This window comes from Pinus tabuliformis, chromosome 4_2 (assembly GCF_031772625.1).
Source record: "Pinus tabuliformis cultivar Carrire ecotype Pingquan chromosome 4_2, CPIR1, whole genome shotgun sequence".
Classification (NCBI taxonomy): domain Eukaryota; kingdom Viridiplantae; phylum Streptophyta; class Pinopsida; order Pinales; family Pinaceae; genus Pinus; species Pinus tabuliformis.
In genome coordinates this window covers 1,170,038,071-1,170,054,802 of record NC_142304.1, presented here as the reverse complement: position 1 = coordinate 1,170,054,802, position 16,732 = coordinate 1,170,038,071, and the positions used below count along the sequence as shown (strand labels likewise).

The following is a 16,732-nucleotide window of genomic DNA, read 5'->3' as shown; positions in this document are numbered from 1 at the left end:
TTATGATAGGGTTTATATATTAATCCTAAGGTTTAATATAAATCCCTTGGGTTTATAATGTTAATCCCTTGGGTTTATTGATCGCTTGTGTTCATAATCCCCAAATTTTATAATATTAATCCTTCGGTTTATTAATCCCTTAAGCTTTTAATATTAATCCATTGGGTTTTAAATATGTTTGGTTTTTAATATAAATAATCCATTGGGTTTATTAATCCATTTGTTTTATAATATTCATCTTTGGGTTTATAGTATCAATCCATTTGGTTTATAATATTTATCCATTTTACGAACAATAATTATAGATAATAAATATTTAATATTTAAAAATTAATAATTAATAATAATTAATAATATTAATTTTATGATTATTCATTTTTAATATCAATATTTAGATTATTTTTTGTTTTTTATTTTTAATTATAAATATTTATATTTATATTTAGGTGATTAATACCAAAGTCATATTATCTCATTTATAAAATTAATTCCTTCGGTTTATAATCGTAGGGTTTATAATACTAATCTTGGGTCTAACACTAGGATTTATAATCTTGGGTCTATAATATTAATTCGGGTTTATTTCCCCTTGGATATATAATATTAATCCTTTGAGTTTATAATATTGGGGTTTTTAATATTGGATATAATATCGCATCTAGTGTAAGGATTTCAAATGTTGGATTTTTAATATTAGGGTTTATAATATTAATATTAATATTAATCCCTTAAGTTTATTAATCTATTGGATTTACTAATCTTAAAATTTTATAATATTTATCCCTTGGGTTTATAATATTAAGGCATTGGGTCTATTATTCCCAAGGGTTTATTTTTTATTAATCTTAAGGTTTAATATTCTCTTAATGGTCTCAGTGGATGTTAACCACCATCATCATCATCATCATATTAATCCCTTGGATTTGAAATATTAATCTCTTAAGTTTATAATCTTAAGGTTAACCATTGTAGGGTTAATAATATTAATCCTAGGGTTTTTAATCTCTTGAATTTATAATATTAATGCTAAAGTTTATAATGATTTGTGCTTACAATATAAATCTTAGGGTTTAATATTGTTCCCTTGGGTTTATAATATTAATCCCTTGAGTTTATAATATTATTGGACAATTAATTTCTACTAATATAATTAATATTATTAATATACTATATTATTTATATATGGATCAATTTTATTAACATTGTGATTATAATCTAAGTATATATAGAATTTTGATAGTTATATTAATATGTTAATAAATGTATATTAATTATTAGAATAATGGTGAGAAATAAATAAGTATTATTAATAATGACTGTATACTATTATTATATTATGTTACTTTTGTTATTGTTAAATATATATATAGGGTTGTTATTATTTATATAGTTATTAATAAGTATGAATATTCATTTTCTAATAAGCAAATTAACACTAATAATTATTAATGTGATTGATAAATGTCTAGAAAACTATAAAATGACTTTTAATTGATTTCCTAAAAAGCAAATTTTTGCTCACTAATTCTTGCCCACTGACGGTGCAACCCATACTTTTGTGTTTAATTTTATGAAAAACACCTCATTCTTTTCCTTATTTCCTTAAGATGGGGCCGTTTCTTCAAACTTCAAACAAACGGAAATATTTAATTAACCTGACTTCGGTCTTTCTTTTTTAAATAAATTAACAGACCTGATGATCTCCACATGACTTCTGAGAATGCTTTTTCATTTATTCAAACTTCAAACAGATCGGTTTTTCTTTTTGAAAATGAGAATGCTTTTTCATTTATTCAAGCGGCAAAGATTTAATTAGCAGCGGAGAAGATCTCGGAAAGATTTCTGATAATGTAAGGACGGTCTTTTCGTCACTAAATTTACTCCCGTGGTGTATGCAACCAATGCATATGCTTTTTAATTTATTCAAACTTCAAACAGACGGCCAGACTTAATTAATCTCTTGAGTGCGGTCTTTCTTTTTGAAAATGAGAATGCTTTTTCATTTATTCAAACTTCAAAAAGATGACAAGATTTAATAATTAATCCGAGTGAGTGAGGTCTTTCTTTTTGAAAATGAGAATGCTTTTTCGTTTAGTCAAACTTCAAACAGACGGAAAGATTTAATTAATGTGAGTGCGGCCTTTCTTTTTTATTTGTGATATTCTTTCTTTCTTTTTTATTAGTGAGTGCGGTATTTTTTTATTTGTGATATTCTTTCTTTCTTTTTGAAAATGAGAATGCTTTTTCGTTTATTCAAACTTCAAACAGACGGAAAGATTTAATTAATGTGAGTGCGGCCTTTCTTTTTTAAAATTAGCAGCGGAGAAGATCTCGGAATGATTTCTGATAATGCAAGGACGGTCTTTTCGTCACTAAATTTACTCCCGTGGTGTATGCAACCAATGCATTTTGATTAATTTTATTTTATTAGTGATATTCTTTCTTACTTTTGCGGAAACTGGGTATTTACCATCATTGTTTATAAGTCAGTGCCTACTTTATTCAAACTTCCACACAAAACTGGGTATTTACCGTCATTGTTGATCCAAAAATTCGACGGACTGGACGATTTCGAGACAACTTTATTCCAAGTTCGAATTTCTATGAATTCTAAATTCAAAGTTACAAATGTATCTATGCGTCTATATAAACAATCACAATTTGGTTTTCTGAAGCATTGTCATTGTTGTGCGTGTTTCAGAGAAGGAAATGATGGATACCTGTTACGTCCCTTCTCTTTTCTGGTGCTGCCACCTACTCCTCTTTTATTCCATTCTCTTTCTCAATCCTCCTCTTGTCTTTTCCACACCCATCGCCCATTTCCCTCACCATCCTCCTCCTCTCACCAATGCTTCCGATCAACACGCTCTGCTTGCATTCAAGTCTGCAATCACATATGATCCCTACCAATCCTTAGCCGCTACCTGGAAACCGAATGTTTCGTTCTGCGAGTGGACGGGTATCATATGCAGCAGGCGCAGGCAGAGAGTCGTTTCCCTCAATGTTTCAAGCATGGCATTACAAGGTACAATCTCTCCCCTTCTCGCCAATCTCTCCTTTCTTACAGTACTCGATCTTCACAATAACAGTTTGCACGGCCACATTCCCTATCAATTGGGAAACCTCTTTCGCTTAAAGATGCTTCGCCTGTCTAAGAATCAACTCCAGGGTTCCATTCCGCCCACTCTAGCTAACTGCCACAGTTTACGGAACTTGAGTCTCTCCTTTAACAATCTCACAGGAAACATTGCCCCACAACTGTGTGTTCTCCCCAACCTAATAACCATGTACTTGGGTGTTAACAATTTGATGGGAACAATCCCGGACTGCTTGGGAAACATATCCTCTTTGCAGTACTTAGAATTAGCTGACAACAACCTTCACGGCAATGTTCCTTCCGAATTGGGTATGCTGAGCCAGCTCATCCTTCTTCACCTGGATGAGAACCATCTGACGGGACGCATTCCGTCTTCGTTGTCCAACTGCACCAATCTTGAAGAATTGGATATATCTCTTAACCAATTAGTTGGCCACATTCCCCCACAACTATGCCTTCTCCCCAACCTAATGACCGTGTACTTGTACAGTAACAATTTGACGGGAACAATCCCGGACTGCTTGGGAAACATATCCTCTTTGCAGTACTTAGAATTTTCTCACAACAACCTTCACGGCAGTGTCCCTTCCGAATTGGGTATGCTAAGCCAGCTCATCTTTCTTAAACTGGATGATAACCATCTGACGGGACGCATTCCGTCTTCGTTGTCCAACTGTACTAATCTTGAAGTATTGGATATAACTTTGAACCAATTAGTTGGTCACATTCCGTCGAATTTGTGTACCAAGAAGAGCGCCCAGTTAAATGAACTCTTTTTGGGTGCTAATCAGCTAACTGGCAGCGTTCCTTCATCCCTATTCAATTGTACCAAGTTTCAAACAATTGACATATCATCGAACCAGCTCAGCGGAATGGTGCCTATGGAGTTCGGTAAATTGACACATCTCCGGCGGCTTGAGTTTGCCGGCAATAGCTTTATTAGCGGCAACACCAGGAGATGCCCCATTCTTATTGCTCTTAGTAACTGTTCCGATCTAGAATTTCTAGACTTATCTGATAATTACTTCACTGGGCAATTGCCGTTTTCTATAGGCCACCTCTCTACAAAACTCTACTACTTAAGCTTGGGTATCAACCAATTCGCTGGAGAAATACCTCTTGGTATTGGAAATTTAAGTAGCTTAACATTCCTTGGTTTAGAAGGTAATTCCTTTACAGGGTCAATCCCATCTTCAGTTATTATGCTTCAGAAATTGGAGAGGTTATATATGGATTCCAATAATTTACAAGGAAACATTCCAAAGGAAATTGGGCAGCTAAAGAGATTAGGTCTCTTAGATCTTTCTGGAAACAATTTGTCTGGAAAAATCCCTGATTTTGTGGATAACCTCCAGCAATTAAGATATTTAGTTCTTAATCATAACCAGTTATCAGGAAACATACCTGCAAGTTTAGGGAAATGTGTGAACTTACTACTGCTAGATCTATCATACAACAAGCTTAGTGGGCACATACCTGAAGAGCTTGCAGGGCTTGCAAATTTAGCCCTCTATTTCAACTTGTCAAACAATTTATTAAGTGGCCATGTACCTTTAGAACTAGGAAAGTTCGATAAGCTTCAAGCCATAGATATTTCGGCAAATCAAATAACTGGCTATATTCCAAGTATCCTCGGAAGCTGCAAAGAAGTAGCATATCTGAATCTTTCTCACAATGCACTTGAAGGTCCAATTCCAGTGTCAATCAGTGAACTTCTAAGTCTTCAAGACCTAGATCTCTCCTCCAACAATTTGTCAGGTGGAATACCTATATCACTAGCAAATCTCACAATGCTCCATCACTTGAATTTTTCTTTTAACAAGTTGTCAGGGGAAGTCCCTAAAGGAGGAGTTTTCAAAGAGATTGGCGTCACAGCATTTATGGGAAATCTTGGTCTATGTGGACCTTGGGTAAATCTACCACCGTGCTATGCTCATAAACATAAAAGTGTTTTGAATCTCAAAAGAGTTATCATACCTGTTGTTGTTGTAGCAATTGTTGTATTGTGTTTGTTTCTTACAATATTGTGGAGAAAGAATTGTAGGAGAAATATTCAGAGAGAGACTGGTCCATCATTAAATGTGGGGCATCGAAGAATCTCCTATGCAGAGCTCGTCATTGCAACAAATGAATTTAGTGATGCAAACTTGTTAGGAATTGGTAGTTTTGGAAAAGTGTACAAAGGGATTTTGAATGACGGCACAATGGTTGCTGTCAAGCTTCTCAATCTACAAAATGAAGGGGCTCAAAAGAGTTTTGATAGAGAATGCAAAGTTTTGGGTAGAGTTAGACACCGGAATTTGATTCGGGTCATAACTTGCTATTCAGATCTCCAAATCAAAGCTTTGATATTTCCATTAATGCCAAAAGGAAGCCTAGAAAGGTGGTTATATCCCGATGATGGAGAACAATGCTGTTTGAATTTGATTCAAAGGTTGAATATAGCAATAGATATTGCCCAAGGCATGACATATCTCCATCATCATTGCTTTGTTCAAGTGATTCATTGTGATTTGAAACCCAACAATGTGTTGTTGGGTGAAGATATGACTGCATATTTAATAGACTTTGGCATTGCTACTATATGTTTTGCAAATAATGAAGATGGAGCTCTCACTTCCACAAATGCACTCAAAGGATCTACAGGGTACATTCCTCCAGGTATTATTTAAACTATATACCATCTTAAGCAATGTTATGATTTTCTTATGTTTACTTAACATTTTGAATTAAAAAATTTAAGATGAGGATCTATGAATGCAGAATATGGAGTGGGAGGACAAGTTACAACAAAAGGTGATGTTTATAGCTATGGAATAGTGCTATTGGAAATGCTCACTAGAAAGAAGCCCACCCATGACATGTTTGTGGAAGGAATGAACTTGCAAAAATGGGTGGGTGGTAGTTTTCCAAGCCGAGTACAAGAAGTGGTGGACATGGGTCTATTAACGAGGACTAGTAGATGCATTGAAGAAGATAAAGATCTCAATTGTCTCATTGCACTGATAAATGTGGGTTTGCTTTGCACAAATGAATCTCCTCAAGGACGACCTACAATGATGGGCATTTTAGGCACACTGCAAAACATCAAAGACACTTTTTTGAGCACTACTTCCATTCCCAAATTCCAATCAGATCTAACACATTTGTTGGGTAGTACAAGTGCTACTATCAACAACATTTCTGAAGGTCAAAGTTCTTCCACATCTTAGTCTATTGTAACAAAGTAGTGGTTATATGCTTCTTTGTACATAAATCTTTGTTGTTGATTGTATATAAATGTTTTATAATTGATTGCATGTAAATGTGAACAATACAGTTATATCTACTCATCAGTAGTGTTTTGCAAATGTGTTTATGATTATAATTTATTATTCTATCTTTAAAAAACAATTATATTCAATATCATTTACATCTATATGAATGTGTGACACTCTTCTGGTATTAAATACAAGAAGAATTTTGTATTTGTTATGTTTTTTAGTTTTTATACCACTCCTTACGAGTAAGGGTAGAAAAGTCTATCTTTCACTTTTAAAACTTGTCATAACCAACATAAAAAATGATACTACGATCTAATTTAAAGGAACAAGAAAAGTTAATTAACACACATCTTTGACAATTCAGACGACCTTTAACATTAAGTAATCATAGTTCACAGATTCTATCTTTATTGTCATAACAGCTACCAGGAAAACATATAAATTTTATATCTTTAAATAAATTATAGATCTCATTTAAGAAGTCAGGATTTTGTAGCTAAATGTTGCGATGATGTTTACAACAAGAAGAGTTTTGAGTTTTTCAGAGGAGCATCTTTCTGACTATCTTTGTGACTAACAGGCAGCTATATCTACAATTCCCCCAACTTTAAATGCACTGTCCACTTCCATTGCGAGATTCTTTTAAATGCAATTTCCAATTCCATAGAACGATTCTTACTACTTTAGAAGCAGCTCCAACCTTCCCTTAGCCTTCAAAATCTCCAAGGTGGATAACATTTTGGACTAATTTTGCGGCAAAGAGGTCCATTTCTCTCTGGGCATCTCTACTCACAACTTATTTTGTTTTTCTTGAAACAGATTCTAATTTTGAGTTAGGGGAATGCAGCAATGGTGGTTCAAAGCAATTTGAGACGACTTGTCATTCAAAGCAGATTGTACAGAAAGCAGATTTTACATCAAATTTGATCTCAAATTCTCTGAGAAAAGCAGGATGGAGTTGTCAAGATTTTTGACATGGAGTTCCCACCTGTGAAATCTCACTAGAACTTGCTGAAAGGATTGGAAAACTTGCAGTGGTGGAGCATGATGTTTCCCTTCTGAATTCCAGAGAGCCTGTGCAAGCGTATTAATTGAAGCAATACACATAACATATTTGTGATTTCTCATTATAAACAATATGGGTGAAGCACGAATGATTGCTTTAGATACTGAAGAAAAAATAAGCACGAATGATGCTAAAGATAGATAAGAGATAAAATGATAATAAATAAACAAGAAATAAAGTAAATAACAGAGTTATATAAATAAAAGGTTAAAAAAAGTTATATCAAAATACCTTATTTATTTTAAAATATATTTAAATAATTTTAAAGGATTGAAATTAATAATAATAATAATTAAAAATTAACTAAATTATAATTTTATTTTAAATTATTATTAATTATAAATAAATTTTATATTCACAAAAATAATAGTTAAAAATCAACTCAATTATAATTTTATATTAATAATAATAATAATAAATATACATTCAATATATAATTTAATAATAAAAATAATTAATATATATTAAGTATATAAACATTTTAAAAATAATTATTAATAAGATGCAAATATTCATTTATTTTAGACTTTCCTTCTTCTTAGGTTTTTTCTTTCTTATTTCTTCCCTTCTTTCTTCTTTATAGGGTTCTTATGTTGCTTAGATTCTCAAAAATAGAAAGAAATTGATGGTGATTTGGTGCCTTAGATCAGGTAGATGATTATTGAAAGGAATAATGTTAGATATAATCTTAATTTATAGCGAGCCAAAAATTTTAGGGGAATAAATGATGGGCAAGCAACTTGAGATACTTCAATAGATATCCATATATCTTCCCTTTATCATGGAGATTCATTCCACTTTAAACCGACTTTGTTACAATCTCCCCTTTACCATGGAGATTCATTCCACTTTAAACAAGATTTCTTACAATTTATCATGGAATTTCATTATACTTTAAACAAACTTTGTTACAATCTCCCCTTCACCATGGAGATTCATTCCACTTTAAACAATATTTCTTACAATTTATCATGGAGATTCATTCTACTTTAAATAAACTTTGTTACAATCTCCCCTTTACCATTATGATTCATTCCACTTTAAATAGGCTTTCTTACAATACCATCAGCTAATACCCTTACTATACCACATGCCAAAAAAACTATCACTCACATTCATATGACAGAGGATCATATGACATTTTAAGAATATTCTAGAATATTCCATAAGTGAAATCCATACCATCCACCAAATAATCATTGACAATTAAATTAAAATTTTGGAAGCCCTATTCCAAAATAAATATGCCTATCACCATAAATACGGAAAAAAATAAGCACAAATGATCCTAGACGTTAAGTATAAGAGATTTTTTTTAAGGAAAAATCATATTTTATTCAACCTAAAAAACAAGGAACAAAATTACATTCTCCATATGCTCAACAACATTAATCATATCAATGTTGCAATTGATGCACGATAAGAATAAAGAAACTACTTTGGGGGAATGCATGAAGTGTGTTACTCTTTTGGGAGAAATGTAGCTTTAAAATTTCAAAATTTTTAGAATTGAAGCCCTCAAAATTCATATATGTTGTGAATTTTGATTCAGAGTAGAAAGACAATTTGTGAAGAATTATGTTGTTGTCCTGTTGACGGTGCTGGACTCGCCAACATTCAGGAGATCTCCCCGGTATGAAGCCCCAACTAGACCTCACACCATTTACTGTAGGAGTCCCATCTAGTATGATGGCACGGTTGCAATTATCTTAAACATATGCCTTAGCTCTCGCTTGTCAGCACATGAGAGTGGTATACTTAGTCTTCAAACAACAAGATTCATGTGCCTAGAGAGTGCTTAGTGTAACTCGTGACTAAGTTCTTTCACTAAGAGGGAGAGGGTAAGAATGAGTCTCAAGTCGAAAGGTAATAGTCCCAACTCAGTTAGAAACACAAAACACAACAGGACTTGTGCAGCTTCTGGCGGAGTTGTCCACATGAATGTGGCAGTCACAAACACAAAGTGAACAGATAGCACGTACAACAACCAGCAGAATAGTCCACACAAGTGCGACGGTCGTTATAAAATTTTTATAAGGATGAACCTGTCAAGTGTTCGACAGAGTAGTCCACTCGGGTGAGACAACGTTAACAACTGATACAACACATTTCGAATAGCATATGCACTAAAACAACCAAAATAGTTCAACTATCTTAATACGGGTTAAAGCAACAACTAACTTAATACGGGTTAAAGCAACATGCATTACAAGCGTCCAAAGAATAATCTTACAAACGAATACAATACATGTGTGAAAATGTGCTAGCATGTTAACAGACTTCTGAATTAAGCGAAAGTTCCAAGACACATCCGTACACCATACATCACTAACCCCAATAGTGGGGCGTTGGAGCCATTACTCGCTCCTCAAAGAAAAGACTACAGACTCTCAAGGCTATGTGGGAGGAGCCGAGCTGAAAAAGTATTTTGCATGTACAAATGAGGGGTATATTTAGCCAAGGGTGAACTTGACCCTTGTGACTCTTCAAATTTCCTCATGAATGTTTGACTTACATGACTCTTCAATTGACATGAATCTTCAACTTCATAGGTGGGTCTCTTGGACTTCCATGCTACATTACATTGATAACAACAATGTGGCCCATAATAGTGATGTGGCTGAGACGACTCATGACATGACTTGACATGACAATACTGGTATGTTCATGTTGATGGTGGTGTCCATGTCGAGTTGCAGTGCTGCTGAATGATGAGTGTGCTCTTAGTGTATCATAGCTTCACCTTTGTATGAAAAGGTGTGCGGATCCTTCGATGGTCTTGGAGTTCGCTTGATGTTGCATGTGCATGTATCCCCTTCGCTGGTACTTGGCATGCTTCATGTGTTCATCCATTCGTGAACAAGTCTCCTAGCATGCACTCCTTGTTCATCCCATTCATCGTCGTGCCATGTCTCATCCATGTACCTATATCTACAATCACTCATGACGAGATGACATCAAATCCAGAAATCCCCTAGTCTACCATGATGCATCATCTTTCGCTTTTGGGTGGAGGTGACCAGGAGAGAGGACAAGGCTTTTGAAACTATGAAGAGCATATATCATGCCGGGATGCGAGGCTTCAGGACACTGTCGGGAAAACTGTGCAGAGGTCACTGAGAGGTTGGGTTGAGCAATCTGGGAAAGGAGTGACATCTGCGGAATCTAGCTCAGCTGGGAGGCAGAACTGCGCAATTTTTTCGAGGAACGCAGTGTGGGCAACAAGAGGCACTTGCAGTCAAAACTACGCAGATTTTTAGAGGAGGCTAGGAGTAGGATGTGGGAAGCTTGCTGGCCAAAAATATGCAGATCTAGGAGGCAGTCATGCAGGACATGTCTATGTAGTTTCCGAGCTGAGCGGGGTGTCGGGAAGCTAGTGGATAGTCCAAGAAAACTACGCAATTTTCAGGAGGAGTGGTAGGCCAACCGACAAGGGAACTCCCTGACAAAACTGTGCAATTTCTAGAGACAATGCAATGACAGGCAGTGGGTGCCTATCCCTCTTTTCTGCGCAATTTCTTCAGTTAGTGTAGGCGGGCAGGATGATAACTTCTGCACAATTTTTGGGAGGAGTGAAGCCCGGGGTCACTTCCAAGTCAAATTCTCTGGTTGACCAACAAGAGGCTTGATGGATAGGCTTGCGGGAAGCACAAATTAAGATAGCTTCTTGGGCAACTTCTGTGTTTTTCTGGGTGACAATCAGCCATGTTGATTCCAGGATTGCACAATGCAGACTGCTTGGGAAGCAGCCTTAAGCTCTGCACAATTCTGGGCAACAATGCTTGGTCACTGAAGGTTGAGACTACACAGTGTAGCTTAGTGAAGGTCTGGCTAATGGAGGGTGGTCCAATCGATAGATCTTCAGAAAAATGGTTAAGTGTGTGAGCGATTGAACTCATGTATACATGACCTTGCGAACACACACTCAACATGACTCAAGGACAAGACACCTCAAACAAACCAGACAACATGCTCAGTGTGACTGACTAACGGGTGCGAATGACAAGTGAGACACTTGAGATAGATCGTTGAATGATCGTGATGACACTTGCATGACATTGCATACACCTTCTTGTGTGAGTGCGACAAATGCTTACATAGCGAACACAACTTGTACACATGAAGACAGACCTTGAACATAGCCAGAACAAGACTGCAAGCATGACATTGCAACCAACATGCTAAAATATGACTGGTGAACGGTCAAGAAAAGAGGGTTTAAAGACTCAACATGAGCTCATGGGATGAGAACAAGTGTTTGCAATCATCAAGGAAAAACCAAGGAAGGCTCCAAAATTGGATGTAGGCCAAAATTTTGGAGGGTGTTGTAGCTGCTACAACACTTGGCGACACACTGGTTGAATACCATCTTCTCTATTTCAGTCCATTGACAACACAGGGCCTTGGTCTATCAGGGAGTATTGAATCATTGTGTGGGTTAATTTGGTTTCCCCACTTACCCCATGGACAAACATGGTTCACCATTTTCCAACTCAGTCGAACACACAACAAGTTTCATCCTGATCATAGTGTTTCAAAATCGGGAAGGGTAGTTTGGCTTGCGAGTTTAAAATTTTCATAGTATATGTTTTCATATCTGGTGTTGCTCCACTACCAGTAGGCCTGGACAATACCCTGATGGATTCACACAGGAACACATGTATTTCTCCACTTCCAGCGAGCCTGGTCGTTACCCTGGTGGAGTTGCATGCTTCACCTCTTTGCGCAAGAAGCCTTTCTCTTCTTTTGCTTTTGTATTTTTTAAAACAGGACTGTGCATAGGCACTTATTTATTTTTGGGTCGGAAGAGGAATCCCGACTTATTGAGAGTAGAATAGGTTGTTCCTTCAGAGAATCATGTAAGACCTCTGATTTAAGTTTTCTCGTTTAGATTTTCGCCTTCTCCGTTTCTACTAGTTGGATGAGCTTGAACACACAGAGCAGAAGACTAAGTACAGGAATGGGGTTTCCTAGTGTGGACACAGGTTCATGGTTGGACCAAAGATCCCCTTACATACGGCTCGTATTTTTCCTCGAGACTTCATCAGCCAAAGGTTATAACCAAGCATAGAGAAGACATACATAGGGTTGAACAGGTGTTGTAGTGTCACAAGACTCTTTAGATCTTAGCCACATACTCATTCAAAAGCCATAACTCAGTAGAGGGTCGCACTTATTGACAAAACAAAAAATAGCATGATATTAAGCAAACAAAACAAAGCAACGAAAAAATAGCAAAGCAAAGCAAAAAGACAACAAGCAGTAAACAGACTATGTACATGGTGCACGACACGAACCACACTTACTGAAAGTAGTGCTTTAAGTCTTGGTCATTGACAGGAAGGTTTTCAATCCTCTCATCAAGTGATTGCAGACGGTATTTGTGTGGGCCAATCTTTTGCTAGACATTGTATGGACCAATCCTTAGGGATTAGAACTTCGTATGTTTTCCTTTGTCTTCATATGGCTTATCCCATTTCAAGGCTAAGTCACCCACATCGAGGTTAGTATTCCATGCAAACTTCTTGTTAAACCATCTCTTGATATAGTTCTAGTGGAGTGTGAATTTTTCTTTTGCTTTCATCCTTTCTTCCTGCAACTTGTGAAGTGTATCCATCCTATGCTAAACTAGCAGACAAGGCTTGCCTTGGGATTCTTGGGACAATTGGAGCACAAGCAAGTAGATGTTTGGAAAAATGATGGCTTCTTTCCCATAAACCAGGAAGCATGGCGAAGTTCTTAGAGAGGGTTTGGGTGTTACACGGTCAACCCATAAAGCATTCATCAAAGAAAAGTGCCAGTTACGCTACTCAGAGTAAATGGTCTTCTTGATAATGCAGATAAGGTTTTTATTTGTAGATTCAACGAGACCATTTCCCTGTAGGTAGTAGTTAGCTGAGTGTTTAAGAAAGATACCATATTGCAATGCAAAATCATAAAGCTTTAAAGACAAAAAGTAAGTTGCATTTTCAAAAACAAGTGATACCTGAATGCCAAATCGTGAGATGATGTTTTGTTGGAGGAAGCTGATGACTTCGTGGTCATTCACTTGCTTAAGCGGAACTACTTATGTCCACAGCGTGAAATAATATGTAGCTGTCAAGATGTAGTGGTGTTATTTTGAGGAATATGGGAATATTTCCCCAATGATGTCCAGGCCCCACTGTTGAAATCGTTCAGTTAGTGCAACAAGCTGCAGTGGGTCTGCTGACCTTCATGTTCTGTTGGCGCATCACTGACAGAAAAGGCACTTGTAGGGATAGGAATGTGCATCCTTGAATAATGTGGTCCAGTATAAACCTACTCGTATGACTTTGTGCGCAACGATATTTCCCACAAAGTGGCCCCTGACTCGTCTGCCATGCAAATAATGCAAGACCTTCTCTAAATCATGTCCCTTCGTCGCTGTGCTTTCTATGCAACACTTCGTGCACCAACTAACAAGGTAAATATTTGAGGCGAAGTGCCCTCTTCTGTCTCATGGAGAAATGAGAGGGCATGGTGCCATGCTCAAGGTACTGGCACACATCTTCGTACCAAGAGTTTCTGTATGAAGTGGGTGGTGCTTGCTCTACATCATACATATCGATTTCTTGCTCCCAACCAGTGAGCTCTTCTTCTTCCTTCTTTGCATGGATTACTTTGGTTGCAAGTCTGTGGAGGCCATGACCCTTGACAATGCGAATTGGCTTGATTTCAAGATCATACTCTTGCAATCTTGTTATCCAGTTTGCACGTCTTTCACCCAGCTCTTGATGTACAAGAAGAGATCAAACTGTTGGGTGTGGCACAAAGACTATGCAATGGTTCTTCAACAAGTAGGGTCTGAAGTGTTTCACCACCTTGTATATTGCATATTATTATTTTTTGATAGAGGGTTATTTGAGTTCGGGTCCCTGCATTCTTGCACTCATGAAGGAGATGGGACATTTTTTCGTTCAGGTCATCCTTCTAAGTGAGTACTGCAGCAAGTGAATTGTCGGAGGCAAAGGTGTATATCAAGAAATCCTTATTAAAGTCTGGGTTGTAAAGTGAAGGCACATCTGCTATAGCCTGCTTGATATGAGTGAATGCATTCTTTTCCTTGCTACCCCAACTGTAGACTGCATCCTTCTTGATCATGTCTTGCATAGGTTTCACTATCTGTGCATAATCTGAGATGAACTTCCGGAGGAAGTTTATCTTCCCCAAGAAGGACTACATGACTTTCTTATTAGCTGGGTGAGGAATCTGTGTGATCATCCAAACTCGATCTGGATCAACCTTGATCCCACTTTTGGCAATGATGTGCCCAAGGAGGTTCCCCTCATACACTGCAAATACGATTTTCTTGGGATTCAAACATATCCCGTATTTTCGGCATTGCTTGAATATCTTCTTCAGATGGCGTATGCAGTTTGACCATTTTTGGAAAAGACAATCACGTCATCAAGATACATCACTATGCTCTATCTGATAAGTCCATGAAAAGTGATGTCCATGGTGCGCTGAAAAGTTGCGCCTGCGTTCACAAGCCCAAATGGAATTCTCCTATAGGAGAACATACAACACTTGGTACGAAAGGCATTTTTTAGTCTATCATGTTCTGCTACTAGAACCTAGTTTTATCCTGAAAAACCATTGAGCAAGGAAACCATTTCCGCTCCAGATATTGTCTATAAAATATGTTTCATCAACGGCATGGGATAGTTGTCTCTGTCTGAGGCGCGATTCAAGTTTCGAAAATCAACACATAAGCGGATATCCCCTGACTTCTTACGTACAAGAACTAACTTAGAAACCCATGTAGAAAGACAAACTCTGTAAATGATCCCTGCATCCAACAGCTTAGTCGATTCTTTTTGTATGAGCGGTTGAAGTGATAGATTTACTTTTCACAGCTTTTGCTGAAATGGCTTGACCCCTTCTTTGATAGAAATCACATGTTGGATTATTCGTGTGTCATATTTTTTTAGATCATTGTATGGCCACGCAAACACATATTGTCACTATTTGAACAAGTGGACAAATGCTTGCTACTCCTGCAGTGTGCAACACGTACTGAGATTTGAAAACTTCAGATCTTGTTCCATTCCCAAGTTGATATGTTCATGCGTCATGGTGGAACTGTGGGTTTTTCTGTTCCTTGTCCCTTGAAAGTAGTTCTGCAAGTCATAGAACATTTTGAGAGATACCACACCCTTGGGTATGAGGTTGCATTTCTTGTCATTAGCTATGGCTTGCAGAGACTGATGGTGCTTATCTTTGTCAATCGCTGCATCCTTGACGACATGAGCATTGGCGATGAAGTGTAGTATTTGTTGATCATCGTAAAATACACATAGATTAGTTATGTTATCACGGATAGAAGGCTTATACAAAATTTCAACAGTAAACCTATCCCTAACTGGTGTCATCCTAGCAGTTGTGTTAGCTAAGACATTGACAACTGCATTACGCATTCTTGGCACAACAATGATATTGAAAGCTTGGAAGTTAGAGATCAGGTGCCATACCTCTTGTTCATAAATTTTGAGATGAGGTGAAAAATAATGTATGCTGTTATGTACCTACATTACCATGATTTCTGAATCACCTATCACTTTGAGTGTAGCAACATTGAGGCTAATGACTTTGTGCAAGCCCAATATGAGTGCTTCATATTCAGTAGTTTTGTTCGTGCACTCGAATTCCAAGTGGCTTGAGATCAAGTGTTTCCTGTGCTTTGGGTCTATCAAGACACACCCAGCTCTAGAGCCATCATGTGTCTTTGATCCATCAAAATACATGGTCCACAATTTGTCTGTACATGGACTGCTCGACGTGCTAGTACTGCTACTGCTAATGCTACTAGTGTTACAATGTACTATACATGTTTCATTCCCATCAGTTGGGCAAGGAAGGAGGCCCAACTATGTGTCTAGTGGGGTTGGAGCTAGTTGTGTGAGATAACACCCCAATTGTGTTTCCAAGAGGCAGTTTCTGAACATGAGCTACGCGAAAGACAACGGTTCATTCTCACCATTGATGGGAGTGACATTATGTTTCATGTATCTCTTGGATAACACCCAGATCTGATTGCTTTTTCCCTGGTATGGAAGCCATAAGTATGAGTAGTCTATGGCAAGGTATCCATTCAACTTGCTAGACCAGTATCTGCTAAGCAATAAGCCATATGTTTCTGATATGTCCACAATGACAATGTTGATGCATTGGTGAACTCGACCATCATGAGATATTCATATGATCACATCATGAAGTTCACCAATGGCTGGTATGCATGTTCGATCTAGTTGGATGATCTGCGCAGATGTCTTGCTCCATTGC

The 16,732-nt window shown here is 37.0% G+C and overlaps 1 protein-coding gene across 1 annotated transcript; it reads left to right on the top strand.

Moving 5' to 3' along the window:
• The first annotated feature begins 2,575 nt into the window (after positions 1-2,575).
• LOC149173831 (uncharacterized) lies at positions 2,576-6,447 on the top strand. Its single transcript, XM_089424750.1, has 2 exons — positions 2,576-5,758; positions 5,861-6,447. Exons 1-2 carry the CDS (start codon positions 2,710-2,712, stop codon positions 6,307-6,309), a joined length of 3,498 nt encoding a protein of 1,165 aa, XP_089280876.1. The 5' UTR covers positions 2,576-2,709; the 3' UTR covers positions 6,310-6,447.
• Positions 6,448-16,732: the final 10,285 nt, after the last annotated feature.

Coding starts and splice junctions, on each gene's coding strand:
- LOC149173831 (XM_089424750.1), top strand. CDS start 2,710: ATGATGGATACCTGTTACGTCCCTTCTCTTTTCTGGTGCTGCCACCTA. Junction 5,759..5,860: donor TACAGGGTACATTCCTCCAG/GTATTATTTAAA, acceptor CTATGAATGCAG/AATATGGAGTGGGAGGACAA.